At 37.5% G+C, this 27999-nt stretch overlaps 1 protein-coding gene across 1 annotated transcript; it reads left to right on the top strand.

Moving 5' to 3' along the window:
* On the top strand, positions 1–27995 carry LOC121261974 (ent-copalyl diphosphate synthase 1-like). Its single transcript, XM_041164420.1, has 15 exons — positions 1–145; positions 1164–1250; positions 1667–1755; positions 2263–2542; positions 4428–4611; positions 4691–4905; positions 5212–5332; positions 5444–5556; positions 5983–6209; positions 6859–6974; positions 9307–9405; positions 9594–9833; positions 25143–25269; positions 26731–26925; positions 27570–27995. The coding sequence occupies exons 1-15, from the start codon at positions 67–69 to the stop codon at positions 27810–27812; spliced, it is 2415 nt and encodes an 804-aa protein (XP_041020354.1). The 5' UTR covers positions 1–66; the 3' UTR covers positions 27813–27995.
* The last annotated feature ends 4 nt before the right edge of the window (positions 27996–27999 follow it).

Genomic DNA, 27999 nt, shown 5'->3' on the forward strand with positions numbered 1-27999 from the left:
GTCTCCCTCTGAAATGCTCCTACTTTCGCTAAACCTTCCTCTCCACATCTGGTATGCCTGAAGATCATGTCCTCGCATTCAAGCCTTTTCCATCTCTCTCCTGCAATTTCCTGCATTCTACCACGATCTTGTTTGTCCTTCGAGTGTAAGTTCTTCACCTTCGCAAATCATATAAAGTTTATAATTTTTACTTGTTTTTGAGCGTTGCTTCCATACCCATGTAAGAATATTTGATGATCGAATACCCTGCTCAAGTCTTTCATGATTCTGACCATATATAAACTTCGCTTGGTATGCTTTCTAGCTATGATATTCTTCCAGAGGAAAGATCAAGAAAAGATCTCAAAAGCTTGAGAGCTTGAGTTTTTCTCTCCGTTTGCAGCCAGAGTCAAAAGTCTGTGAAAAGTACTAGTACTTGTGTTTCTGGCGGTGGTTTTAGAAACGAGAAATAATGGTTCCAGTTCCCAGGGCTGTTATCACTTTAAAAAAATAATAAGTACGGAATTTATATAAAAAATAATAATTTTTTAACAATAAATCTAGATCCACTTTTTTAACAGTAGACGTAACATTACACTTTAGAAATTTAAAACGTAATTTGCATTCAGTGCATGGAAATACAGATAGTAGTGGGTTCCGTACTAGTTCATCACTGGAAGTTTGCTTTGATCGTTCGATTCCTTGTCGTCCAGTTTCTTTCAATAAGAATATAAAAAAATATAAATATTTTAACTAGAAAACGATTTACATAAATAAATTTATAGACAAAGGTGCTTTAATGTGATATATTATAATATTATATGATAAAACTAATCTTATTTAAAGTAAATCTAATGTATTATATGAAAAAAAATTCTTTTATCAGTTACTATTTATTACTTCATACTTTACACTCTATGAAAAATACCTTCACATCCTATAAAAAAAATTAAATATGTATAGTATAAAAGTAAATAATGATTGATACATATAATTTCTCTTATATGAAATCATATCGATTTTTTAATATAAGTTTGTAGAATTTTTTATATACCCGTTGCACTTATCATACAAAAAGTAATTCCAAATAATAGCATTCACTTATCAAGAGGACTACATCTGTAGCTCATGTGTATTATACCTGCTAGTGTTATTTGCAATATCGCTATCATATGATCTTGTAGGTGTCTGGTCATTGGGGGCTAAAGATCACAAGCGACGAAACTCTCCCTTGAGATGCTGCCCTATATCCAATCCCGGGACTGGTCAAGGTATATACGAGCATGGGGCGCCGTACTAGAATGAACCTATACCATGCAGACGTACAGCTGCTGTAGAAAAAAAAATAAGTGTGTGGTGGCTACTGATTATATTTTTTTCGAGAATACTAAGTTTAGGTGGACTAAAAAAATAATTTCTTTTGAGACTCGTGGTCTTACGTTTGGAGAAGTGTTATAGTTTTAAAGAGTTTTTATAAAAATAAATCTATAAATTAACGAGATTTTTTATTATACATTAGATCTACTTTATAATAAAAATATATTTTCAATATAATGTATCATATCATTAAGTCACATCATTTGTGAATTTGATTTTGTAAAATCAAAGTGTGACTAAAATATTTCTCTTCTATTTATATGAAATGCATTTATATAATTAAACCAATTATAATGTCTCCAAAACTCAGATGGGTTTCAACATGATGATGATCTGCCGGTCATAAAGTGGCGTGAGGTTGTAGAGGATCACACTGATAGGGAAGCAGATGATCTCAAGGTGATTTGAACATTTTTTTTTTCTTCAACCATACATTTAACTTTTTTTTAATGATAATGCTATAGACAGTTTTTAAATACAAGTTTTTATAAAAAAACTTGAGCTGTTGAAAAGAGATATATTTTATTATTTATTTTATATCTTAACAAATTGGACTTATAGAGTGTATATATCATTAATTTTTTAAAATAGTTTCATAATGTTTCATATCGGTATTCGAAGTACGTAGTTATGATTTTAATGTGCCATGCATGTTTTACTGGTAGTATTTTTAAAAAATAGTAATACTATATACAAATTTTAAATAAATAAATATTGTATAAACTCTTAGTAAAAAATTGAGTCTCACTAAAAACGAATAGGCTTATTATTATTATTTTTTTTTTTATGTCGGATCTAATTATTTTATAAAGGAAGACGACAACATCTTTTTGAGGCTGTGTCGGATCTAATCATAAGAGATTTGTACGTTCATTGATCAAATCATATACGTGCATGTACGTACAGGAACGCGTGGACTCCATCAAAAAGATGTTGTCGTCGATGAATGATGGAGAAATCAGCATTTCAGCTTATGACAAAGCCTGGGTTGCTCTTGTACAAGATGTCAATGGAAGTGGTCTTCCCCAGTTCCCATCTACCCTTCGCTGGATTGCCAACAATCAGCTTCCCGATGGTTCATGGGGTGATGGTGAAATCTTCCTCGCTTATGATCGGATACTCAACACTTTAGCCTGCGTTATTGCCTTAAAATCATGGAATATTCTTCCTGAAAAGTACCAAAAAGGTATTAATTATCAGGTTTTTTTTTCTTTTGTGAAATAAAATGAGTAATTCAACATGTGAAATATTTAATTAAATGAAGTAAAGTGTATATTCAAATTTTAAATATTGGATTTTGTTTTAATACCACGTGAAATCATCATCTATCTCAAAAGTTTAAATTGATAAAAAAGATTGATAAATACTAAGTAAGAGCTTACGTGCAAGGCACATATTCCTTGTCGAAATGCTACTGTATTTTTTATATGGAAAATATGAATATTAACATACATATCAATTAGAACAACAAATATGATAAATCATGTAAAGATAATCAAGAATCTATTCAATAAATTTTCCATATGATTATAATTATATTTGAAAAAGTGAAAGAAATAGAAAATGTAAAATTATTGAATACATAGCAAATGAAATGTTTAGAACTCATTTCATTGAAATCATAAGAGAAGATGTATTGCTCCACTCGTTATATGACCAATCAGACATATAAATAATAACAATAATAATGTTTTTCTTATAAATGAAAAATAAATAATATATTTTTAACTGTCTCAGAAAAGTACTATTAGATATAATTTTTATTGGAACATAAATGTAAAACTAGACTATTCATTTCAAATTTAAAAAAGTATAATGTTTTTTTCTTCAATTCAAAATAATATTAGTTTAAAAAGTATTATTCAATATGATTCATTATTAAGATAAATAATATGAAGACAACTATTATTATGTTTAAACGATATCCTATGGCAATAAAATTTTATTCTTTAAATTTAAAGAAAATATTTTTATTTTTGAACTTAAATATAATATTATTAATTTTCTCAAATTTGGAATTGCAATATGGATCTTAGAAAGTAAAGCATGGTCTTACTAAAATACTATTTTTGTTACCATAAAAATAAAATAGTGAATATGATAAATAAAAGTCCAATTATAAACTAATGCATAAATTGGAATCAAAATAAAAATATGTGTGGTGGGTGGGGACGATTAGAATAATATAAAATTTAATTGTATTTTTAATGATGAATTAGAGGACAAAAATGTAATTGTACAAATGAGGGCAAAAGCGTAATTGCTTAAATGGGATAATGCGAACTAAAACAAAATCTACCGTTCATGCGACTATAACCTCTTTTATTGTAGAGTGTGTGTGTCTATATATATATATATATATATATATATATATTGTATAGGGGTGTAAAATTCTCGGTCAGGATTGGACTGGACTGAAAACTTGCTTGGTTAGTTTCGATCCTCTATTTGTGGGACCGAATGGGTTTCGGTCCAGTCTCGGGGTGGAATTTTTTCACCCCGGACAGGACCGGACCAACAGAACTACAAATATGTATTTTTAAATATTTTCTTTTATAAATTATATATATTATTTTATGTAGTAGTTATATAAGTGAATTATGTAATTTTCATCTAACTTATGACTATTAACAATATAAAATGCTAAATATATAATTATTAATTAACTAATATATAATTGTTTTGATAATTTGAACAACTTCTTTTAGGCTATTTTTAAGTAAAAAATGTTCAAATAAAATTAAATAGTTGTATCATTCAAAATTATAAACTTTGTAGGCTTTGTTTTTAAACTAATAGGTCGAAAATCTAGATTGCTGGATTTTTGCATGCTTCAAGAATGATGGGGTTTTTTTTGTATGATTGGGCCCCATTTGAAATTGGCTTGGATCGATATGGATGGATCGGACCAATAGCTAACGGTCTGGTCCACTAGGGTGATCTTCCGGTCTGGTCTGATCCTAGAAAATGATGTTTCGGTCCATCTTCCTTGGACCGGACCGATTTACACCCCTCTCTCTCTCTCTATATATATATATATATATTATAACGTGGGCTTGCCATTGTAATAGGAATTTCATTTTTGAATGAAAATATGTCAAAGCTTGAATCCGAGAATGATGAGCACATGCCAATTGGCTTTGAAGTTGCTTTTCCTTCGCTTGTGGAAATTGCTCGAAGTTTAAACATTGAAGTACCTTACGATTCTCCTGTCTTTCAAGATATATATGCAAAGAGAAATGTAAAGCTCGAAAGGTAGATTTAGTTCATTGCCCAAACTTCACTCAAAAATTCGAAAAAGGTCGACATTCCTGATTATTGTCTTTTGCGATAGGATTCCAAGGGACATCTTGCATAAAGTGCCCACAACTCTGCTCCATAGCTTGGAAGGGATGCCAGACCTAGACTGGGAAAAGCTTCTTAAACTAAAGTGCCAAGATGGGTCCTTCTTGTTCTCTCCTTCGTCCACTGCCTTTGCAGTCATGCAGACCAAAGACCTAAATTGTTTGAACTACTTAAAAAGGGTGGTCCAGAGGTTTAATGGTGGAGGTAAAAGCTATGTCTTTTCAACAATTAATAAAAGTAAACTTATAAATGACATGATTTCACATAATATGTTAGATCTACTACGAAAATAGTTTTACAATTTAACGTTTTACACCAAGCCAAGCCAGTTTGTGAGTTTACTTTTATGAAATCTCTTTATAGCTAAAGCATTTTTTATGATTACATATTGATATTATAGAAACTTCTTCAATTGCCTCTCTCTTGTTACAATAGATTTTTTCTTTTTTTCTTTTCCGCTTCGAATACGCTATTGCTTTCCGGTTTTTCTAAGCTTCATTCTGCCTTTAGTCCCCGCCGTGTATCCAGTGGACTTGTTTGAACACATTTGGGCAGTGGATCGGCTGCAGAGGCTAGGAATTTCCAGATACTTTCAGCCAGAGATCAAGGAATGTATAAATTATGTTTCCAGGTATATCTATATATATATATATATATATAATTTGACCCATGCCACTGAATGAGTATTTTATAATCAGGTATCAATTCAGATAAAAATATCTATTAATTTTCAATTTTTCAGATATTGGACACATAAAGGGATATGTTGGGCGAGAAATTCAAAGGTTTATGATATTGATGACTCGGCCATGGGATTCAGGTTACTTAGGTTGCATGGCCACGAGGTTTCCGCTGGTATTTCGCCGCTCAAAACCTGTAATTAGACGTACATTATATATGTAGCGATCGATATGATCGGGGTTTTCTATATAAATTAATGAAACGGACAGTACTAGGGTGCACACTAAATGTGCACTTTAAATATGCACACCAGTGCAAATGAATCTTTTTATGTTTTTTAAATATTTTTTAAACATCCTCGACTATTAAGAAAAATTAAAAAAAAAATCAAAATTTATTAATAGTCACTTCCTTAACTTTAAAAAAAATCAAAAAACAAAATAAAATACATAAGTGTGCACGTTTGGAATGGGGACGTTTGAGAGTCATAGTACTATCATTTTCCTAATGAAAAATTATATATACTAAACAGCCCTATACAACACATCTACTGAGAAAAAAACTCTAAATTAATTATGTTTTTTGACATTTTCATGACAGATGTGTTCCAGCATTTTGAGAAAGGTGGGGAGTTCTGCTGCATTGGCGGGCAGTCTACACAGGCTGTGACAGGAATGTTTAACCTGTATAGGGCATCTCAGGTGCTCTTTCCAGGAGAGAAGATCCTTGAGGATGCAAAGCAATTCTCATCCAATTTCTTGAGAAAAAGACAAGCTGCTAATCAGCTCTTTGACAAATGGATCATTATGAAGGACTTATCTGGCGAGGTATATAATATGATCCGTCGATCCGTCTGATTTCATAAATTGATGCTTATTTTATATTCATTAACAAAATGGCAAAAAGTAATTACTTGGCTGCTTGATAGTCAAAAGGCTAGCTACTAGAAATAAAGAAGTGGATTCCGAGATGAGATTTGTGAGTTAAATTTTTTGAATATATAGTAGTGAATAGTAGTGAAATGAGTAAAAATGATCTCAACTCACATCTCAATCTAACCTACTCAGCTTATTGCTGTGTATTAAGATTTCTTCAAGTTTACTGGTGAACCCACGTTGGCCTTAAGGGAGGCATAGCCCCCAAGATATTTTGAAATTTCAAAATGCCCCTAAATTTTAATTATAATTCTATAAATATAGAGAATACATTCTCAAAAAAATTTATAATCTTCATTATATGCTCTCTAAAATTCTCTAACATTTTAAGATACGTAGGTTAGATAGATATAAAAGTAAGCTAGCCCTACAATATTTAATATTATTCATAAAACATATATGCGGGGACATCAATAAATATTTTAGGGTTCAATTTATGTGCATATATCTCTTCTACAGTAATTTAGGATTTAAACCTATGAAAAGCCAATATCTGTTGATGATCTAGCGCGCAGTTAATGGTAATAGCGATATAAAACAGGTAGGGTACGCACTGCAATTCCCATGGTATGCAAGCTTACCTCGCGTGGAGACAAGATTCTACTTAGAACAGTATGGAGGCCAAGATGATGTCTGGATTGGCAAAACCCTTTACAGGTACTTCTGGTCTCTCGATATATATAAGGTTTTTTGAAAATCCAGTTCAAATTAAACTATCTTAATAATTAATTTAAAAAATGAGAAAATAAGCAAATAAATTTAAAATTATTTAGAAACCCATAAAAACTAAAATGTGCTTATTGTTTTATTTAAAAATAATATACAAAGAACCCTTGGGAGCGGAATGGGTGTCAAGCCGGTGGCCGTAGGTAGAGGGATAGGTTCTCCACCCTCGCGGGTTGGGTTGTTGCCACCTTGCGATGGTTCCGAAAACCACACATTACAAGAAATTGGATCTTTTCCAACGCCACATTTCGCCGCAAATAACCCCATATTTCGCGGCAAAAACATTTTAACAGCAATTTATGCTGCGCCGGAGGTTTGTCGCAATTGTTGACTCATTTAAAATATTACCCAGCGAAACCAAAATATCGATGCGAAAACGATTTATTTGAAGCGAAAAATTTCACCGCAGATATTGTTAAGTACGCCGCAAGTATCATTGGGATCCCAGTGTCATATCGCTGCGAATATGTTGTTGCAGCGTTTCACGTCATCGCTAATACGCCGAAATTCGCCACAATATATTTGCACTCATTTGCAGTGTGTTAAGAAATCGTCGCAATAAATGTTTTTTGCGTCCCATTAAATCGCCGTGATTATTACTAGCGGCGGTTAAATTCGCCGCAATAGACCCACACACGTCCCCCAAGTCTGCCGCAAATGGTTCAATGGAGCGAATAGTTTTTCACGGCGACAAGTTTTCGCCGCCAATATACTTTTTTTGCAGCGAAATCTTTTCGCCGCCAAAATCCTGAACGGCATTTTTACTCTTTCACGACCAGATTTCCTCGCCGCAAAAAAAATTTGTGTTTTGAAATTTTATTCACAGCGAACTGGAAATCGCCGCGAATGGGTTTTTGACCCTGCTACCAAACTAGTATATAAAATGCATCATTTTTTTTGGGTACCTAATTTCCTGTCGAAGAACTCATTTACAATATTACCAAGTAGTACTTTAATCCAATAGAAAGACCATAATAGCATATATATAAATTAATTTCAAGTTTCCATTCAATACATTAATACATTGGTACATCAGCCAGCCTTTAAGGTTACTACTATACACTGGCATATGGTACATTAATTGAAGGCAATTAAGTACTACAAATGGGAGCAGCTAATCATGTCTCTTACAAGCTTTAAAGTACAAAAAACATCCACAATACAAATGTCCATCCAGTTAAAACAAATATGAAAACAAATGGTGGGTGGACGTTGATCCGCAACTTCGCACATCGATCATTGATGAGGTAGACTTGGTGATTGAGCAGCAAACACTCCAGTTGTCTGGAACTGTGTTATCACCCAAATATACACTGCCTTCTACATGAGCTGCGCAAAAGAAATATCCAACAATCGAAAATCTCCAAAGTGACAATTTTTCTTGAGAATTTAGTTGCACACGAACAACCCAGCGAATAGCCCCATATTTTTCTGCTATTAATGTTTAGTATTTAAAACCTTTTTTTACATTCTAAACCAAAACATCTAGGAAAATAAATCATGTACAAGAACCATGATGAATTCTAGCTAGCTATCTAATAGTAATGTCCAACATTTGAGATGTAACTAATAAACCAACGTAGGGCGGCTTGTTGGCCATCCGCTTTTGGGAAGGGCATCACTCTTAGGGGATTTTTTTAAAACAGATTAATTTTTCGTGGTTTTCAAATTATATTATCTATTTTAAACTCTTTTTTTATTCTTATTTTTGTATTTGATTTTTCATTTTTTTTTAACAAGACTGCTGAAGACTGAAGTGTCGTTTAAATGTGGCTTTGATTGGTTGCCACGTGACAACTTACCCTTAAATGAATTAACGAAAGATAGACGTAAGGATAATGTTTAGGAACGTATATATTTCGGTGAGAATTAACGAGATGACGAAGGATCAGACAGACGATCAGCGTTGAAGCATGGTTTCGACTCATTAAGAGCGACACAATAATATTGTTCGTCATAAGCTGTCCCTTTATTGCATGCGGTAGCTGTCACTTTAGAACATAAATTATCATAGGATCTTCTTACAAAAGTACCACCTTTACGCAGCAGGGAAGCCGAATGTCATTATGTAGTTCTACTGTCATTATGTATGTCTACTTCAGGCTAGTTTGACACAAATTAATAATACACAAGGATCGATGGTTCCATCTTTCCGATGGAAAATCTAAACTAATATTCAAACCATCATATGTATGCAAGTTGCGAAATTTAATTAATTCAAAATCTGTACAATACTCATTATTCTTGTTGATTTCTTCTGTAGGATGCTCTTTGTCAGTAATAAAACCTATCACGAACTGGCAAAATTGGACTACAATGATTGCCAAGCATTACATCGGATGGAATTGGATACTATTCAAAAGTAAGTACAAAGAATGAGACGTGTATTTCTTATTGATCTTTGAAATATCAATAGTATAAATTATCTCTTACAATCAATTGATAATTGATGTCACAATATCAATAAATATTAAATTAAGGATCTCGAAATTGACTGAATAATTGTTAATATATTGAGAGGTTATGCAATAATGATCCACATATATATAGGTGGTACAAAGAATGCAATCTGGGAGAGTTTGGATTAAGCAAAAGAGCTCTTCTGTTGGCTTATTTTTTGGCAGCAGCCAGTATTTATGAACCGGAAAGGTCAAGGGAACGACTTGCTTGGGTTAAAACCACAGCCTTGGTCGAGACAATCGCATCTTATTTTGATAAGGAAGAAATGAGGAGAGCCTTTCTAAATGAATTCGTGAAAAGCAACAATCCACGAGACTACATTATCAGGAGGTAAATTTAAATTTGAAATTAATTTCTAGAAAGTTTTTAATAAAAATGGTTTGCCAGAAAATTTCAAATGAATCTTGTTTTGGATGTGTTTCACCACTAACTGATCTCGACCATTAACCTGTGACAAGAAAATATGGTGGCTCGATATGCCTAGTGCACCTCGATACCAAAGTTAGAAATATAAGTATGATGCCTTGCGATGAGAGATCACAAAAAGTTATATTGGATTGCATGCTACTGTTGGCTCTTTATATAGATGCCGATTATTATTGATAATGATAGTTTGATTTTTTTCCCAAATCTCAAAGACTCGATTATCGAGTTCCTAAGGTTTGCTTTAAGAAGGAAGGGGTTACCATATCGTGGGTGAATATCTCATTGTTTCCTTAGGAGGGAATATCTCTAGCTATCGACGACGGTTACCATATTAATACCATTAGGTGGTGCGATTTTAAGGCGGCAAGCATACGGTGCACTCGTGGTCTTTCAACTCATTAGGCTTCCCGTATGGACCTTACTCGGAATTGTTGGGCTCGTATGATGAATATAAGAAAGCCTTTCCAGTTATCTCGCAAATTCCTGTCACTTTGGCCTGGCTGGAGTTTAATAATTATGAACGGTTTTTGTCTAGTGTATCATTGGTTTTGATTGGCAGTTCGTGCTTGCGTGTCATGGGGGCTGTAAGGGCTCTACATTTGTACCTCGTCACATCACCAGATCATGGGATCTGTTCGTAGCGATCTTGTTGTCCGTCTACTCATATTCTTCCTAGGGTACTTCAAATATTGCGTCTCCTTTTATAAATTGAATTTCTCTTCCCTCTTGTCACCTCTTTCACTCATGCTTGCTCGTCTTCCACATTGTTTGCATTCTTTGTTGAAATCGTAACTTTCCTCCTTGTGTATCACTTGTTTGTGTCAGTGGCTTGCTGAGACATTTCTTGTGTTCCTTCTCGTGGATCTCCCCTCCCCATTGACGGGGTCCTCGGGGGCACCAGAGTCCTCTATCCACGACGTGCCTTATTACGAAGGTTTTGACTGGTCTTTTGTCCTCGCTACAATTGACCTTAAGAAGTTGAGGGATTCGTATGGAATCCACGATTTAGTGATTCTTGAGCTTCCTCCCCGTGGGGCTGTTGACTTTGAGGGTTTCGCTAAGAAGGTGGTCGTCACTACCTATGCCCTATCTCATCGGTTATGGCTTCCGTTTTGGCTGCCGGTGCATGATGTTCTTGACTTCTTGAGCTTGCCTTTCAAGAAGAGGTAAGGGAAAGATAGCTGACCTTGGGTTCCTTTCCCTCGACCATCTTAGGTGGCGAGACCGAGGGACCTTCTTCACCATTATCATAGAGGAGGCAGTGTCATCCTTCCTTGTTAGGGAGGAAAAGATGGGGGGAGGCAAGGGGCAATCCCCGAAGATCAACCCCGCTACAACAGGTTCTTCTCAGCCTACTAATGAGGGAGAAATAGGTGCCCTTGAGGGTGGCACCTCGCCCTCACGTGCTGATGCCTCTAACCCTTGTCTTCTAGGGTCTTTTCGCTGCTTGACTCCCTTCCTCAGGGTGAGGAGTACCTCTGTCCATCTCGACCCTCGAATGTGCAGGGGTCTCAGGCAAGGGATGATTCTTTTCCTTGGTAGGCCGTTTGTCTATTTTGGCCCTTATTTTTTCTTGGAGTTGGATTCTTATATCTGTATGGGATTTTGTTAGGGTGTGGATCAACTTGGCCGTCTGGATCATTGATGGCTGGACTTACTTGGAGGATGAAGTTCGATCTAGGCATATATTCTCCTTTTGGGCGTGGAAGGAGGTCATGTAGCTACAGTTTGAAAAGGCTGAATTGGAAGTGATCCTCGATTAGGCCAATGGCTAATTACACTCGTTGGAGGGTCACCTGGCCAATCTTCGTGAAGACGCAATGACCTCAGGGGCGAGCTTGATTGGGCTAGTGGGGAAACTGCCTGTGATCACATTGAACTGAGGGTGCCGCAGGAAGAAAGGGCTTTAAGACAGTAACAATTGTCTCGCCTTGAGAAAAGGGTTGAAGGAGACCAAAGGGCACTGTCATGAGTTAACTGAGATTGTGGTGAAGGCTGGTGAAGCTCGTTGACGTCTGTGGCTTGACCTTAACGAGGTGAAGGGGGAGTTGGAGGAACTTTCTGGTCGGCATTCAATGATGAAGAAGGATTGCAAGTGGATGGACAAGAGAAAAATGAATTGACAAACTCTATGTTGTGTCTCGATAGGAGAGTGAAAGCTTGTGATTAGTGAATTAAGTACTTGGAATCTAAGCTGGCTACTTACAGTGAGGAGATCATTTGACTCACCCCACAAGTCTTGTGGCCAAGTCTGTTCGCAACAGAGCCTTCGATTATGGCTATGACACTGGCCTGGAAAGGTTGAGGGCCTTCTTACTGGCGAACTCTCAGACCGACTTGAGGACGTTGAACCTTGAGTCTTTCAAGGCCGACCGTGTTTCCTGATAGTTCGTTGACACTCTAGGGAGGCACTTGATGTCTGACGTGTTCCCATCCACAACTCTTCCAGCACCCCCAGCTCTGCCAGTTCCTCTTTTTTGAATATATGCCTATCTTGTTTTCTTGGTTGGCATTTTTCTTCAAGCAGTTTGTATTTCAAATAATTGATTTCCATAATATTTTTCATAGTCCTATTTTATTATTGTGTTTTGTGCATTATTATTGCTTTGTGCCTCTAAATTTGACCATGTTAGGCGAAGGTCGCATAGTCTGTAGACTTGCACGCTGGTATCACCACCGCAAGTCGAAGGACTCGACCTCGATGGGCGAGGGTCACATAGCCTGAGGACTTGTGCAGCCATTTCATCACTGCGAGTCTAACGACTTGACCTCGGTGGGTGTGGATCACGTAGTCTGAGAACTTGCGTGCCCCGTCACTACAAGTCTAAGCACTCAACCTCGGTGGGCGTGGATCGCATAGTCTGAAGACTTGGGGTACCCTTTTAGTCATCGTGAGTCAAACGATCTTAGTGGGTAAGGGTCTCGCAGTTTGAGGACTTGTGCACCCGTTTCATCACTGCAAGTCTGAGGACTTGACCTCGGTGGGAGAGGGTCACGCAGTCTGAGGACTTGCGAACCCATTTCATCACTGTGAGTCTAAGGACTCGACCTCAGTGGGTGAGGGTTGCGTAGTTTAAGGACTTGCACGCTTGTATCATCACGTCGAGTTTAATGAATCTACCTTGGTCGGTGAGGGTCGTGCAGTCTATGGACTTGCGTGCCCATATCATCATTGTGAGTCAAATGACTCGACCTTGATGGTCGAGGATTGCACATTCTGAGGATTTGCGCAATCGTTTCATCACCGCAAGTTTAAGGACTCGACCTCAATGATGTTATCATTCAAGTTGGAGATCATGAGAGGGAATCAATCAATTTTATTCGTTTTTCTTGACCGCTTAATGATAGAAACTTAGGGATAGTATTTTTTTCGATGCTCGCCATTTTATGGATGTGGTAGTTCCTTTCCCTAGCCATTTTTTAAGCGGTTTGAGCCTGGTCAATTGTTGGCAATCACGATATACGGTCCTTCCCAATGGAGGCCAAGTTTTCCTTCTTCTTGTGTGGTTGTTTCGATTTTTCTTATAACCAAGTCGCTTATCTTGAAGGTCCTGGGCTTTGCTCTCTGGTTGAAGTAGCACTTCGTTCTTCTTTTCTTAAGGCTCGTTTCGGCCTCAGCTTCATCCCCTTTCTCATCTAGAAGTTCAAGGAGCTCTTCTAATGCTTTGTTGTTCTACCTTCGATTGAAATGCTAGATACGGTATCTCAATATCCCAATTTCTACGAGGGCCACAACTTCATTCCCGCATGTTAGGGTGAATGAGGTCCCCCTTGTCGGAGTTTTAACTATGGTTCGGTATGCCCACATAACACCTGGAGTTCTTCTACCCACTCTCATTTTCTATCTGTAAGTTTCTTCTTTAGGATCCTATATAGGGATTTGTTGGTCGCTTCCACTTGTTTGTTGGCCTGGGGGTGTTTAGGGGACAAGCACTTGAACTGAATCGTCAACTTTGTACACCATTCCGGATAATGCTTTGACTCAAACAGCCTTCAATTGTCTGAGATGATGCCTGGGAAATCCCAAAACGACATACAATGGTCTTCCCCAGGATCTTGGTGATGCTTTTCACTGTGATTTTTGCTAGGTGTTCTACTTCTACACTTGGTAAAGTAATCTACGACGACGGCCACAAACCTTACTCCTCCTTTCCTTAGTAGGAGGGGCCCTAATAGGTCAATTCCCCATTGCGCAAATGGCCAATGGGCCATTATGGAGGCGAGCTTGTCTGGTTGACAGTGTGGTATTGGAGTGAATGCTTGGCACTTCACGCACTTTTTGACAAATTCTTTCACATCCCTGAGGGTATGAGGCTAATAATAACCCACCCTCACGACCTTTCTCTCCAAAGCTTGCCCTCTAGAGTGATTCCTACACACTTTTTCATGTTTCTCTACTAGGATGTATTGGACTTCCTATAGGAAGACACACCTCAATAAGGGGGTCAAGAAACCCTACTTATAGAGGATTCTAATTATCTGGGCGAATTGTGCGGCCTATCTTTTGATCTTCCTTGCCACTTCCTTTTCTGCTAGGAGTTCTCCAATTTCTAGGTAGTTCACCACCTCTTAAGCCCACTCTGGTTCTTTTTGTCTCACTTCGGCGACCTCAGTCCCGACGACCGGGACTTCCATAACTCTGTGTTTTACTTCCTATGGCAGAATGGACTCTTTCATCCCCGAAGTTGTTCGTGCTAGTTTGTTCGCTATGCTATTACCCTCCCTTGGTATTTGTTTGATGCTGAAGCGACAAAATCAATCACGTTTCTCCCATACCAAATGTAGTACTTCTTCAATTTTCGCCTCTCATTGTGTACACTCACAATACTTGGTTAACGACTACTTGGGAGTAAGCTCTTACCTCGACTCGGTTGCTCCTTGTGCCTCTACTATGGATAGCACTACAACCAATGCTTCGTACTCAGCTTCATTGTTGGTGGTTCTGAAAGTGAGTTTTGCATGTAATGATGTTCCTGCCCAGAGTCGCTTGTTATATGGATCCCTACTCCCCCGCCAACGCGGTAGGATGAACCATTGACGAAGACCAGCCAAGGCTTCTTGACTGGTGTGGTCGGCACTTCTTCGGGAAAGTTAGAACTCTCTCAGCTCAATTGACCAGCTTACTAGGCACCTGGAGGCATCCGGCTTCAACAATATCTTCCCTATAGGAGTTTCTATAATAACTTTGATGGGATCAACTTGGAAATACGGTCACAACCGCCTGGCTGTTGTTACCAACATGAAGGCTATCATCTCCATTCAAGGGTATCTTGACTCCGCATCCCATAGGTTCGGCTTGTGTAGTATAATGGCTTCTGAGCAACCCCTTCTTCTTTGAACATGGTCGTTGACATGGTGTGGGGCGATATCGCCAAATATAAGTAGAACGCGTCCCCTTGCTCGAGTTGGCTTAGTAGTGTTGGGCTAGATAGGCATTGCTTTAGTGCTTGAAATGCTTAATTGTAGTCATTGTTCCAAGGGTGTACCTTGCACAAGACCTTAAGAAATGGTAAGCATTTTTCTGTGAATCTAGACACAAATCTATTCAGTTCTCCTACTCTACCAGTCAGCCTCTGGGTCTCGTCGATTTTTCGAGGGGGCTTCATATCTATGATTGCTTTGATTTTCTCCGTGTTGACCTCTATTCCTCTCTAAGACACTATGAAACTAGAAATTGGTATGGTATAGCAAAGGCTTCCCTCAAATCCTCCAAGTGCTAGGACGACTCCTTGCTTTTAACTAGTACAGTCCTCGATCTTTTCTTCGTCGATTGCGTTCATCCAAATCTGATTGTACCCCTAGTAGATGTCCATGAAACTTAGCATGCAGTGCCCAATTGTGGAGTCAACAATCAAGTCGATGTGTGGTAGGGAGAAACTGTTCTTTGGACAGGCTTTGTTTAGGTTAGTGAAGTCCACACACATCCCTCCACTTGTTGTTGGGTTTCTTCACTAGTACGACAATGGATAACCACTTAGGGTAGTGGGCTTCACTAGTCGGTAGTGGACGCGTACTTCTCCTTGTTGAAAAATCTCCTCTTCTGGCAGACCGTCTTACTGGCAGGGTCAACATAGAGGTGATGCTAAATGATTACGTTGCCTATTTCGGGCATATCCTCGCGGCTCCATGCAAACACATCTCTATGTTCAACCAGGAGCTACTTCAGTGCCTCTCGAATCTCGGGCTACAGCTTGGTCCCGATCTATGTTGTAGCCTTCGGCCGCTCTAGGTGCAATGTTACCATCTCTAATGGCTCATTTGCCTATGCTTATTACAAATTTTCTTCATCCCACGAAGGAACCTCAACCTAAATATGGTTTTTTAATGTACAGACATCCACTCCCCCTGTCTTGAGCTCTTGTACAAAGACCTCTCGAGCTAAGGCTTGCTCGCCTTGAATCGCTTATACTCCTATCTCTGTCAGGAACTTCATCTTTAGGTGATAGGTTGAGGTGACGGCTTCGATGTTGTTCAATGTCGGGTGCCCCAATATAGCATCGTAGGATGAGGTGGCTCTAACTACTAGGAAGTCGGTTATCGTGGTGGTGGTGTGTGTCTTTTTCCTGGCTGTGACTGGTAGGGTTATTGCACCCAGGGGATGTACTGCATCTCTGGAGAATCCCTTTAATGGCGTGGACAATGGTTAGAGTCTACTAGGATCAATATCCATTCTGGCGAGTGCATCCCAAAAGAGGATATATCCTGACCTCCCATTGTCGATCAAAATTCTTCTGGTAGTGTAGTTTGTGACTAAGAACATTACTACCAATGCATTATCTTGCGGATCTAGGACTCCCTTCGCAATCTTGCTCCTCAAAGGGGATGCTCTCTTTTTATCTTGCCCAGCAGGAACACACTTTTATGTTGGATGCAGAGGTCCCTCCTCCAGCAAATCCTCTTGCTATCATATGGATCTCCCCCATTGGTGTCTTGTTGTGGTTTGGGTTTTGTCGAGGAGCATGCCGATAATCTTCCCTTGTTGGCCACTGCCTTTTAAGGCTCTTGCTTTACCGGACATTTCGATCTCACGCCATCCTTCGCCCAGGCACTTGTTTCACAATCAGCCATTGTAACTTTCGGCTTCCTTCCTACTCTTCTTTTCATCATGTAGCAATCCTCCATCTAGTGACTATCCATCTAATGGTAGGTGCAAAAACATTGTCCTCTCCTTGCCTAGTTGCCTCCCACTGGTCCGATCAGCCTTTTTTTGATTGTATATTCAAAATGTTGTGAATGAATCTCGAACCACGTTTACAGGGGAGCGCTCACCTTTCTCGCTTTTTGTCATGGTTGCTTTGCCCATATTTCTCTGAGGTTCTTCTCTTGCTCGATCTCTGAGGGTTCCTACCTGCTTCCTTCATCTCTACTTTTCGTTGTGCAAGTAGGGCTTGAGGAGTGACTTCGGCTTTGACAAAGTCGTCGACCCTATCCATGAACTCGCTCAGTGTTGATGGAGTCCTCCGTGATAACTCCACCATGAATGGGCTTCGAGACCATACGCCCAGTGTAATTTTCTCATTTCATCATCAGTGGTTAATCGTCCTTGTTGACCTGAGTGAGGTATGCCTTCAAGCTCTCTTCTTCCTTCTACTTATTGGTCAAGAGGTATGTTGCATGTCGTCTTCACCTCCTGCTAGCCATAAATTACGCTTGGAATTGCTTGGCCAATTCTTCGAAACTGTCAATCACCCCCGACCGCAACGTTCTGAACTAGCCTCTCGCCATGCCTTTGAATGTCAATGGGAAAGCTTGACATGCTATCTCTCCGGGAAATCGGTGAAGCGTCATGTGTGGTTGAAAATTTTCCTGGTGATCTACTAGATCTCGGGCCTGTTGTACAGCTCTATCTATGAGACCTTGAATTTTGGTGGGAGCGGCATTGCCAGCTCCTCCATGCTATAGGATAAATCTGTGCAGTTGAGCAGTTGATCGATCGAGGACGACCTGATCTTCTTGGCCATCTCCTCATATTTATCAATGAGACTACACAACTCGTCGTGCAACTTTTTCTTCTCCGCCTCCTTGGCATTCATCCACTTGCATTGTGTGCCTCCCCATATGGGTTTTCATTGTGGCTTGGCACGACTCCCACGCCATAATCAGGATCTTTCTGTCTAAGGCTCTCATTTTCTCGTTGGAAAGCCTCCATTGCTACACCCATCTTCCTTAACTATTCTTGCATCTCCAAAAGCCATGCTTCCATATTTGTTCAAGTGGTTTCTTGTTCATGGGTTGTGTGGGAGCATGTTGTAGTAGGCATGCAAAAACTATATTGAGATGTCATATGGAGTTCTATTGTGATCCCATAGACAACGCCACTATTTTGGACGTATTTCACCGCCAACTCATTTTGACTGTTAACATGTGACAAGAAAATATTATGGCCCGATGTGCTTGGTGCTCCTCCGTTGTCAAATTCTGAAATATATGTATGTTGCCTTGTGATGAGAGATCATAAAAAGTTACTTTGGATTGCTAGTGTTGACTCTTTATATAGATGCAAATTATTGCTGATAAGGATAGTTTGATATTTTTCCCAAATCTTGGGGACTCAATTATCGAGTACCCAAGGTTTTCTTCAAGGAGGAAGGGGCTACCATATTGTAGGTGAATATCTCTTTGTTTCCTTAGGAGGGAATATCTCTTGCTATCGATGACGGTTACCACATTAAATGGTGCTATTTTATGGCGGCAAGCGTATGGTGTGCCAGTGGTCTTTCAACTCATTGGGCTTCCTGTATAGGCCTTACTTGGTGTTGTTGGGCTCGTATGGTGAAGATACAAAAGTCTATCCTGATCTAATATATATTTCAGATTTATTTACATTTTTCCTTTTGGAGAATTTCGTACTGGACTGATTTTTTTGGTCCATCAAAAGTTTGGACCAGATCGCTTTGGTTCGGTCCATTCAGTCTTATTGGGGTATTTCGGTCTGGGTCATTTTTTCAATTTTTTTTCATGTTTTTAACAAAACATTATATAAAATGATAAAAAACAATGAAGAAAATGATATAATCTAAATTGTCTAACTAATTGTGTATTTAATTAATTAAGTATAATAAATTAAAATGTAATTAATAGGATGTGCACTATAAATAATTAGGTTACAAGATAATTAAATAATTACTTATAATTAGTTAGAAGAAAACTACATAATTACTTACTTTTAATTTATATAACTACGTACTTAAGAAAATTATAAAATGTCATATAAAAAATTATTTAAAACCTTATATATATTAAATTCGATCTGTCTAGTACAATCAGGGAAGAAAAAACCCAACTCCTAGATCGGACCGCTAATTTAATTTCTTTAATTTCTTATACCGAAACTGATCGATTCCTTAATCAGTCCAAAGGAAAAACCTTACATTTTGTTTTGAAAGGACACCCCTTATTACAAGGCTTAGGCCCTATTTGGAAATTAGACTCAATTGAGATTAACTCAGTTCAGTCTAATTTTAAGCTGAATCTAACATTCAAATACTTAAGTCTCAAATTACTAAATTCATCTAAACTTAAAACCTATTTATACGTGGGACTCATAACCTTTTCCAACTTAACACATCTTTACACACGGGATTTATAACATTTTTTCAATTTTCTATAAATACATCTTAATTTATCTTAACATCCAAATACATCTAAATTCATCTTAGGTGGGCCCCACAAAACTCATTCCACTATCTTAACTCACTACTATTTATAAAAAATTGAACTCATATCAATTTAGCTAAACATCCAAACGGGGCCTTAGAGGTGTTAAAACAAATGTATCTTAGATAAAGTTATATAAGATCGAGGATTATCTCTATGAGAAGAGGCTCTACCTTCTACTGTTGGGAAATATTCAAATTTTAAAATTTATCTTCTAAATCAAATTATGCTACATGAATGATATGTGGTGTAAATGCTTTCAAGTTAAATTATTTTAATAAATAACTAAAAAAGTTATTTAAAGGAAAAAAAAACACAAGTATCCCATGGTGACCGCCACCATTGGATGGCTAGCTTAAGCACCATCTGGCCACCAGCAACACTCTAAATTTGGCTGCCCTCAACTGCCAGAGACTAAGGCAGCCCAGACCAAGCGACCATGGTGGTCAAAGGAACAACCAATAGCCGCTTGATCAAGATTTCCTATAATGATCTTGGCCCAATTTGGGCCCTACAAGGTCGTCAGGCTAGCCACCCCATAGTGGCAACCACCATGGGAGGGCTATTCGTGTCTAACCTTTTTTTTTTTTTTTTTTTTTTTTTTTTCTTATTTTTGATTTTTTTTAAAAAATTTTATTGAGAAGATAGTCTATTAAGTTTTGGTGTTTTCAAGAATTAGAAAGGCATTAATTATAGACCTACCTCGAGAGGGTGGGAGCTTCGGCTCCTTCCCCCTCCCCCATCCTCCACCGTCCCCGTTGTGTAGTGCTCTGTTTTTTTGTGTTTGTTGTGTTTGTTGTGTTTGCAGGCTAAATAAGGGAGAATCGTGGATCTTGGATGTCCGGCGACTATAGATCAGCACGTGCCTCTCCATGGCGTTGCCCAACCGCCGATCTTCAAGACTTCCAAAGGCGGCGCCAATCGGAGCGGCAAGTTGCTCGCACGAGCGGCCAAAAGATCTAGGAGACGTTCGGCGAGCGGCTCTCTCGCGACGTCAAAAGGCCCTCTGCAGTCGTCAAGCATGACGCCACTGGGGTCTGTGAGTCTGGATCTTCTAAGATCGGTCGGCGGTTTTCTCCTAGGGTGGCTCGTGTACTGCACGCGCTACTGTAGCCGCGTGGAGTATTGTTCTTTTCTGTTTGCTACAATAGTTTTTCTATTGTAGTTTATTTTTGTGTTCTATTTTCTTTTTTTGAAAAGAAAAATTCAAAAATGTTGTCCCTTCGGACCTTGGTCCGAACAGTGTGATGTCCCCTCTCCGCTTAGGAGGTGTATGGGGTTGGTGCACCCTACTCCGCGTAGTCGGGGTATGGGTTTTGTCGTTTGGTTACTATTTCTCTGTCGGGGACAGAGTTTGTGCACGACGAATCCTTTAGACCTGATCTTTAGAGATCTGTCGTCTGGACTAGACCATGTCAGTCACGAAAGTGTGCTGGGGAGCTATTGACATTTGTAATCGACTTTTTTAAGTCAAAGTTGTATGTTTTTTATGAATAAAATGTGGTCCCTTTTATAAAAAAAAAAAAAAAGAAAGGCATTAATTACATGACAAGTGTTGTATGTTTGGGAAACAAAAGCATTTTTATTAAAATATTATCCTCTACTTCAAAGACGGTTTAGGTTGCGAAACAATAAATGTAGTGATAAGGATACAACTTTTAAGTACTCTCTCGTACAAGAAAAGTCAATTGATGATTTTCAATCATAGCTTCTATCATAACATAAATAGTTGCACCATTAGTGTCTAATTTCTAACCTACAAATCAGCTGTATATCTAAGCTTTGTACAAATGAATATAAGAGGAATGCAAGAATACACGACTCTTTTAAGGTTATGACAATTATTTTGTCAAACCTTTTTGTGGTATTCAGATCAGTCCTGCAGTATTAACATCCATCTTATCATGGTTTTCGAATCCTCCACTCCTTCTATTCGGTCCTTCAACACTATGATACACATGCTTTCTATTAAGCTCACTTCTACCAATTAGCAACTTTAGTGAAGTCAGGTTCTACCCCTTCTCTCAAGTCAAATCCTCTTAGGCTACATTGATGGTTCTCTCTCTGTACCATTTGAAACCATTCTTGATAACAATTGTCCCATTCCAAACCCAGCTTATGTTTCTTGGAAACAAACATATCAACTAATCCCGAGGCTCATCTACTCCTCTCTCTCTGAAGAAGCAATGAGTGAGGTTCTTGGATTGACCACTGCTAGAGATGCTTGGAAATCTCTTGGGAATCCTTCTATCAGAAATCCAAGGCCAAAGAACTCAGGATTAAGGATGATCTTCAGCTCATGAAGAAAGGGACCCGAATTGTTGGTGAATATTCTCGAGCCTTCAAAAACCTCTTTGACCAGCTTGCAGCCATGGGCTGCTCAGCCGTGGATTGGCACCTGAATTCTCCACTTTCTCCACCACCATGCTATCACATTTTCCTCTACCCCCTTTTAAGGACATCATTCCCAAGGTAGAGAATCATGATTTCTTCATCAAATCTATTGAAGGGCATTCTAATACAGTAGTAGCATTCACTCCTAAAAGAGGAGGTCGTCACCCCCATTGTGGTGGAAATCAAGGCACTCGAAACCAAGGCTCTCAAGGTGGGCGTAGCAACTTCACCAATAACAAGAACTCCTCCACCACATAGCAACCCAAACCTGTTTGTCAGATTTGTGCCAAAACTGGTCACACTGCGGCTGTTTGCTAGGAACACTATAATCAAAATAGTCATGAAGCTCACATTGTAGAAACTTTCTCTTCTCCTTCTAATTCATTTGATTTATATATTGGTAGTGGTGCTTCCTCCCACATGACAAATGGCCGTGCCCAACTTGATACCTCCACCTCCTACACTGGTATTCATCAGGTCTTATTTGGTTCACTCAAACCCAATTCTTCTATTTCTCTTCGTGATGTTCTTGTTGTGCCTCGTATCACTAACAACCTTATCTACATTAGCAAATTGATTTTTGATAATAATTATTCTGTCAAGTTTTTCTACTCTGGTTTTGTCATACAAGATTTGCACACAGGAATGGAGTTGGGAGTCGGTAGATGTATTGATGGCCTCTATGTTCTTAACCTCGGACACCTAACTTTTCTTGCTTCTATAAAAAATAACAAACTCAGTGCATCATTTTCATTTTGGCTTGCTCGATTAGGGCATGTCTCAAATCATGTACTTGAGTTTTTGAAGAAAATGGTCTTTTATCTGTTACATCAATTTTGCCAACACCCTCTATCTACTCTAGCTATCAACTTGGTAAAAGCAAAAGACTTCCATTTCCTATAAATAAAAATCCCAGCACTTTTGTCCTAGATTTAATCCACTATGATTTGTGGGGACCCTCTCCAAATCAACTTTCAGTTTTATGTGATCTTTCTTCTTCAAGCTTTCAGTTTTATGTGATCTTTGTTGATGATCACACGAGATTCACCTGGTTCTACCAGTTAAAAACCAAAGCTGATTTCTATGGAACATTCATTTGTTTTCAAAGGTTGGTTGAAAATCAATTCAACACTAAAAGCAAGGTTTCCCAATGTCATGGTGGAACTGAATTCACCAATTTTCACTTCAAGACTCACTTGGAAAAGAAAGGCATTCAACAACCAATTTCCTGCCCATACACACCCGAACAAAATGGTAGAGTAGAGCGTAAACATTGGCATATAATTGAAGTTGGTTTAACATTGTTGTTTCACTCACATGTTTCTTCCTCACTTTGGGTTGAAGCGTCCTTAACAAGCGTCCTTAACAACTACTTTCATCATCAATCGACACCCAACTTCAATTCTCAGAGGCAACACTCCTTATGAACTCTTGTTTGGTAAGAAGCCAAGTTATTTACTTTTCCTAACTTTTGGCTGTTTATGCTTCCTTTCTTATGTGATTATCAATCTCATAAACTATCTCTCAAAAGTTTTCCTTGTGTTTTCATTGGCTATAGCTCTACTCATAAAGGCTTTCAATGTCTTGATCGTAGCACACGAGTCTATATCTCAAGATATGTCACTTTTGACGAACAAAATTTCTCCTTTCCAGGAAATTCTCCTTCTCATTTTTCATCACTCAATGATTTTGTCTCCTTTTTTGATTCTCCACAAATCATATCAATTCCAAGTTCTCCACTTCCAAGTTGCACCACTACCATTTCCTCCTTTCAACCTACAATATGTCTTCCTTTCGCACTCAATCCAACTGCTCTACTCCCACATTAAACGGCTCCTTCCATTTCAATGTCTCCTACTCCTTCTGACATACCAAACACCTCTATTGTCCTAACACCTCCATCTCGTCAAAGCTTGCCCACACCATTGCCATCTGCTCCTATTAGCACCCACAACATGATCATAAGTGCTAAAGCTGTCATCTCTTGGCCTAAAGCCTATCATGCTATCACTTCATTACCTTCCACTCATTGTGTCCAGTCTGTATTAGCTCTTAAAGAACCAAAAGGCTTCAAATCAATCTAAAAACATCCTGAATAAATTTCTTCCATGGCTGACGAAATCCAAGCTCTAAAACAAAATGAAACTTGAATGGATTTTGGTTCCTCGGCCACCAAATAAGAATATTATTGGCTCTCGGTGGGTTTTTTGAACCAAACTCAAACTTGATGGAAGTGTTGAACGGTACAATGCATGTTTAGTTGCTAAAAGATACACAGATTCCTAGCTTGGTTTTCACTGAAACCTTCAACCCTGTATTGAAAGCTTCCACCATTAGAATGGTCCTCTCTCTTGCTATTAGAACACATTGGTCTCTTAGACAACTGGACGTTAAAAATGCTTTTCTCCATGACTCTCTTTGTGAAGAAATATATATATGTAGTAGCCTCCTGCTGACACCAATTTTGCATATCCAAATCATGTCTGTAAATTAAAGAAGGCTCTCTACGGATTGAAATAAGCACCTCATGCTTGGTTTCACAAGTTCAACGGCTTCCTTCTCAAATTTGGTTTCCAATGCAGTCGTCTTGACCCTTCTCTATTTGTTTATCATCAATCTACATGCACCATTTACTTGCTGCTCTATGTAGATGATATTGTTGTCATCAGCAACAATAATGAGTTTCTTACCAACTTCATTAAGCAACTTGGATGTACCTTCTCCATTAAGGATCTCGGGCCATTGCACTACTTCTTAGGCATTGAAGTTCATCATCAATCTCATGGTTTATTTTTATCACAGACCAAATATGCTCTTTATCTTTTTGACCAAGCAACCATGACTGATAGTAAATCAGTTGCTACTCCAATGGTCATTGGGCAACACCTTTCTAGTGTATGCCAACCCTAGTAAGATCCAACCCTCTACTAGTCACTCGTTGGTGCTCTTCAATATCTCACTATCACATGGCCTGACTTGTCCTACTCTATTCTCAAACATAGCCAAAGAAGTCAACCTATTTGCAGCAGGACGGAATTCGGAGTTACTCGATACAACATGGGTTTATCCATACCCATGCAGTACTTTCTCACCGCTTTTTTATATAAAAGACTAAAAAACATGGATGGAGAAGTGATACTCATCATGTGCTATTAGTTGCAGAAATTCGAATACAAAGAAGAATGGGGAGGCAATCCTCGGGATTTTGCTTGAATTCCTAAAGCATCTCTCATTGGAGGCAATAGTTGATCAGGACGGACAAGAAATCATCCACCATTTACGGCAAGCGGTGAGTTTCTTGGATTATCATAATACGTCCAAATAAACTATGAACTATTTTGCATAATTTTAAACAGTTTCATGTTGCTAATCTTATTTTTAGCTTATTTATTTTTTTAATTAATAAGTTTCCTGACATGACATTTTAATGTCACGTGGCTAGCTTCCATTGATTGCCATGTGAAAACCTTGACGTTATCAAATTGGAGCCTTTAGCTTCTTTATTTTTTATTTTTTGTAATAAAAAATAGAAAAAAAGAAAAAAATGGAAAGGGTCCAAAAATTGGAAGAAAGGATTTAACTGCAAAAATTGGATGAAAAGATTTAACTGCAAAAATTTGCATACTCAAAAAGTAAGTGATAAAAATTTGAAACCTAGTGAGTGATTTGAGAACGAGTTAAAACTCAGGAACTGATTTTGTAAATAGGGCCGGCCCTTTCATCAGGCAAGTTAGGTAATTGCCTAAGGCTCCTAATGGAATAAGGCCTCAAATTTATATATATATATATATATATATATATAAAGAAAGTAGAATTTAAAAAAAAATATATATATATATACCCAATAATAAATTTTAATTAACTCAATGAGAATGAGAATATAAATAAGATCAAATAGATATTATATTATTATTAGTTTTTAAAAGTATCACATATAATAATTATTTTACCTATTCTCATTCTACGAATACACTTCTCTTTTATCATTATTAGTTTAATATATAATTAATGTGAAAATTATAAATAGCAAAATTTAATTTTTCAGTGTTCATAAAAGATTTTTATATAATCCTTTGAAGAGGCAAGGGCCCTTTTTTTTCAAATGTGAAAGTTGCTTATAGAACTTTATTAACAATAATGATTATAATTGTGTCTAAGAGTCTAAAATACTTGTAAAACTAGATTTGATAAAATTCTCTCTAAATAAAAATTTTTCTAATAAAGATTAAAGTCAGGTATTAAATGAAAATGTGGTATAAAATCTTAATCAATAATTTTACTTTACAAAATGATAGGAATTATTTTTAAATAAAAATAAAAATAAATTTATTTAATTTTACTCAGAAAAAAAAAGAAAAAAAAGAAAAACCTCACTCAAAATTTTAGCCTTAGGCCCCGGAACATATTGAGCCGGCCCTATTTGTAATTAACCCTTCATTGAGCCTTTAATGTTGTCCCAACAAAAATCCACATAAGCAATAATATACTAATTTGTAGGCTTACTATATATGTTTGTTTGTCTTTCACTTGAAAGGATAGTTTTCATGATCAAATGCATTTTGATTCATTAATTCTCGTGTCTGTTTTCATGCATGTTTTAACAGGAAGAAGCCAATACCACATAATTATAGCAAATTATGTCAAAATGTTTAATTTGGTGGCCTTATATGTAAAGCATGCCACATTAAGTAAAAGGAGTGAATAACTTTTTTTTCATTGTTCTTTGTGCGTGTGGTACTATTAAATATAGTGGGAGAAGTGGCTGCTTGAGTGGTATAGCGACGGCGATAGGCACAAAGGAGAGGCAGAGCTACTCGCGCATATGATAAATGTCACTGCAGATCATTCATTTTCAGAAGAGCTATTGTCCCATCCTCAATATAAGAGACTGTCCGGCCTCATTAACAAAGTCTGCTACAAACTTAGCTCATACCAAAAGGACAAGGTTTGTTTACAGAAAATATCAAAATGTTAATATTTTAGGGCGTAAAAGTTAGGCATTCTCTTTAAAAAAATTTACTTTAATTTCATATGAATCCTAGATGAGCTCCATCATTTTTGAATTGATTGCCTGAACTTGCACATTATCATTGTACAAGTTATTTTTCTTCGAAGAGAGACACACAACTTCAAATATGTAGATATATAGGATAGATATTACTTAGCTCAATATTTATTCTAATAAGCTATTATTTGTCATTTATTTTATGCAATATGGAGAACGGTTATGACACTTTTTTCTATAAGCATGACATACATTTTGGCATATTTCTGACCAAAAACAGTATATTATATGGGACGTTGTTTGTAAAAGCAAGCCATTACCAGCCGCTTGTCTTTGTTTTTTGATGTTTTTTCTTTTTTGAAACCTTTCCATTTGGGTGATTGCAATGCATGATTCCAATGCATTTTCTGATGAAAAAGATTATTGAAAATTATCTTAAGAATATAATATAAATATTAAATTTACCTATTCTCATTACCTTAAGTTTTTTCGACAAATGATGAATTCACACTTTCATTTTCAGATAATAATATCTTGGAGGTTCCTGATTTTCTAATCGTGGGTGGATTTTCTAAATCATGCAGGTAGACAACAATTGCAGCCACAATATTACTTTATATGCTAATTATTACGTCACAACCCCAGAAATAGAATCTGAGATGCGAGAACTTGTGCAATTGGTACTCCACAACTCCAAAGATGACATTCATTCTGATATAAAGCAAACATTTCTCGCAATAGCAAAGAGTTTATATTATGCAGCTTACTGTGATCATGAGACGATCAACTTCCACATTGCCAAAGTACTATTTGATAGAGTAGTTTGAGTCTTTTGTATGTGTACATTGATTCTGTCATTATGTTGAGGAAGAGAAGATTTTTGATGAAATCTTCAAAAGAAAGAAACTACTTTGAGTAGTGCTCAGTCACTACTTGTATATCTATTATATGACAATCAGTTTAAACTCTTACAAAACTTTGTAAACCGACATGATCTCTACACAAAAAAATTCC

Source organism: Juglans microcarpa x Juglans regia, chromosome 4S (genome assembly GCF_004785595.1).
Source record: "Juglans microcarpa x Juglans regia isolate MS1-56 chromosome 4S, Jm3101_v1.0, whole genome shotgun sequence".
NCBI lineage: Eukaryota > Viridiplantae > Streptophyta > Magnoliopsida > Fagales > Juglandaceae > Juglans > Juglans microcarpa x Juglans regia.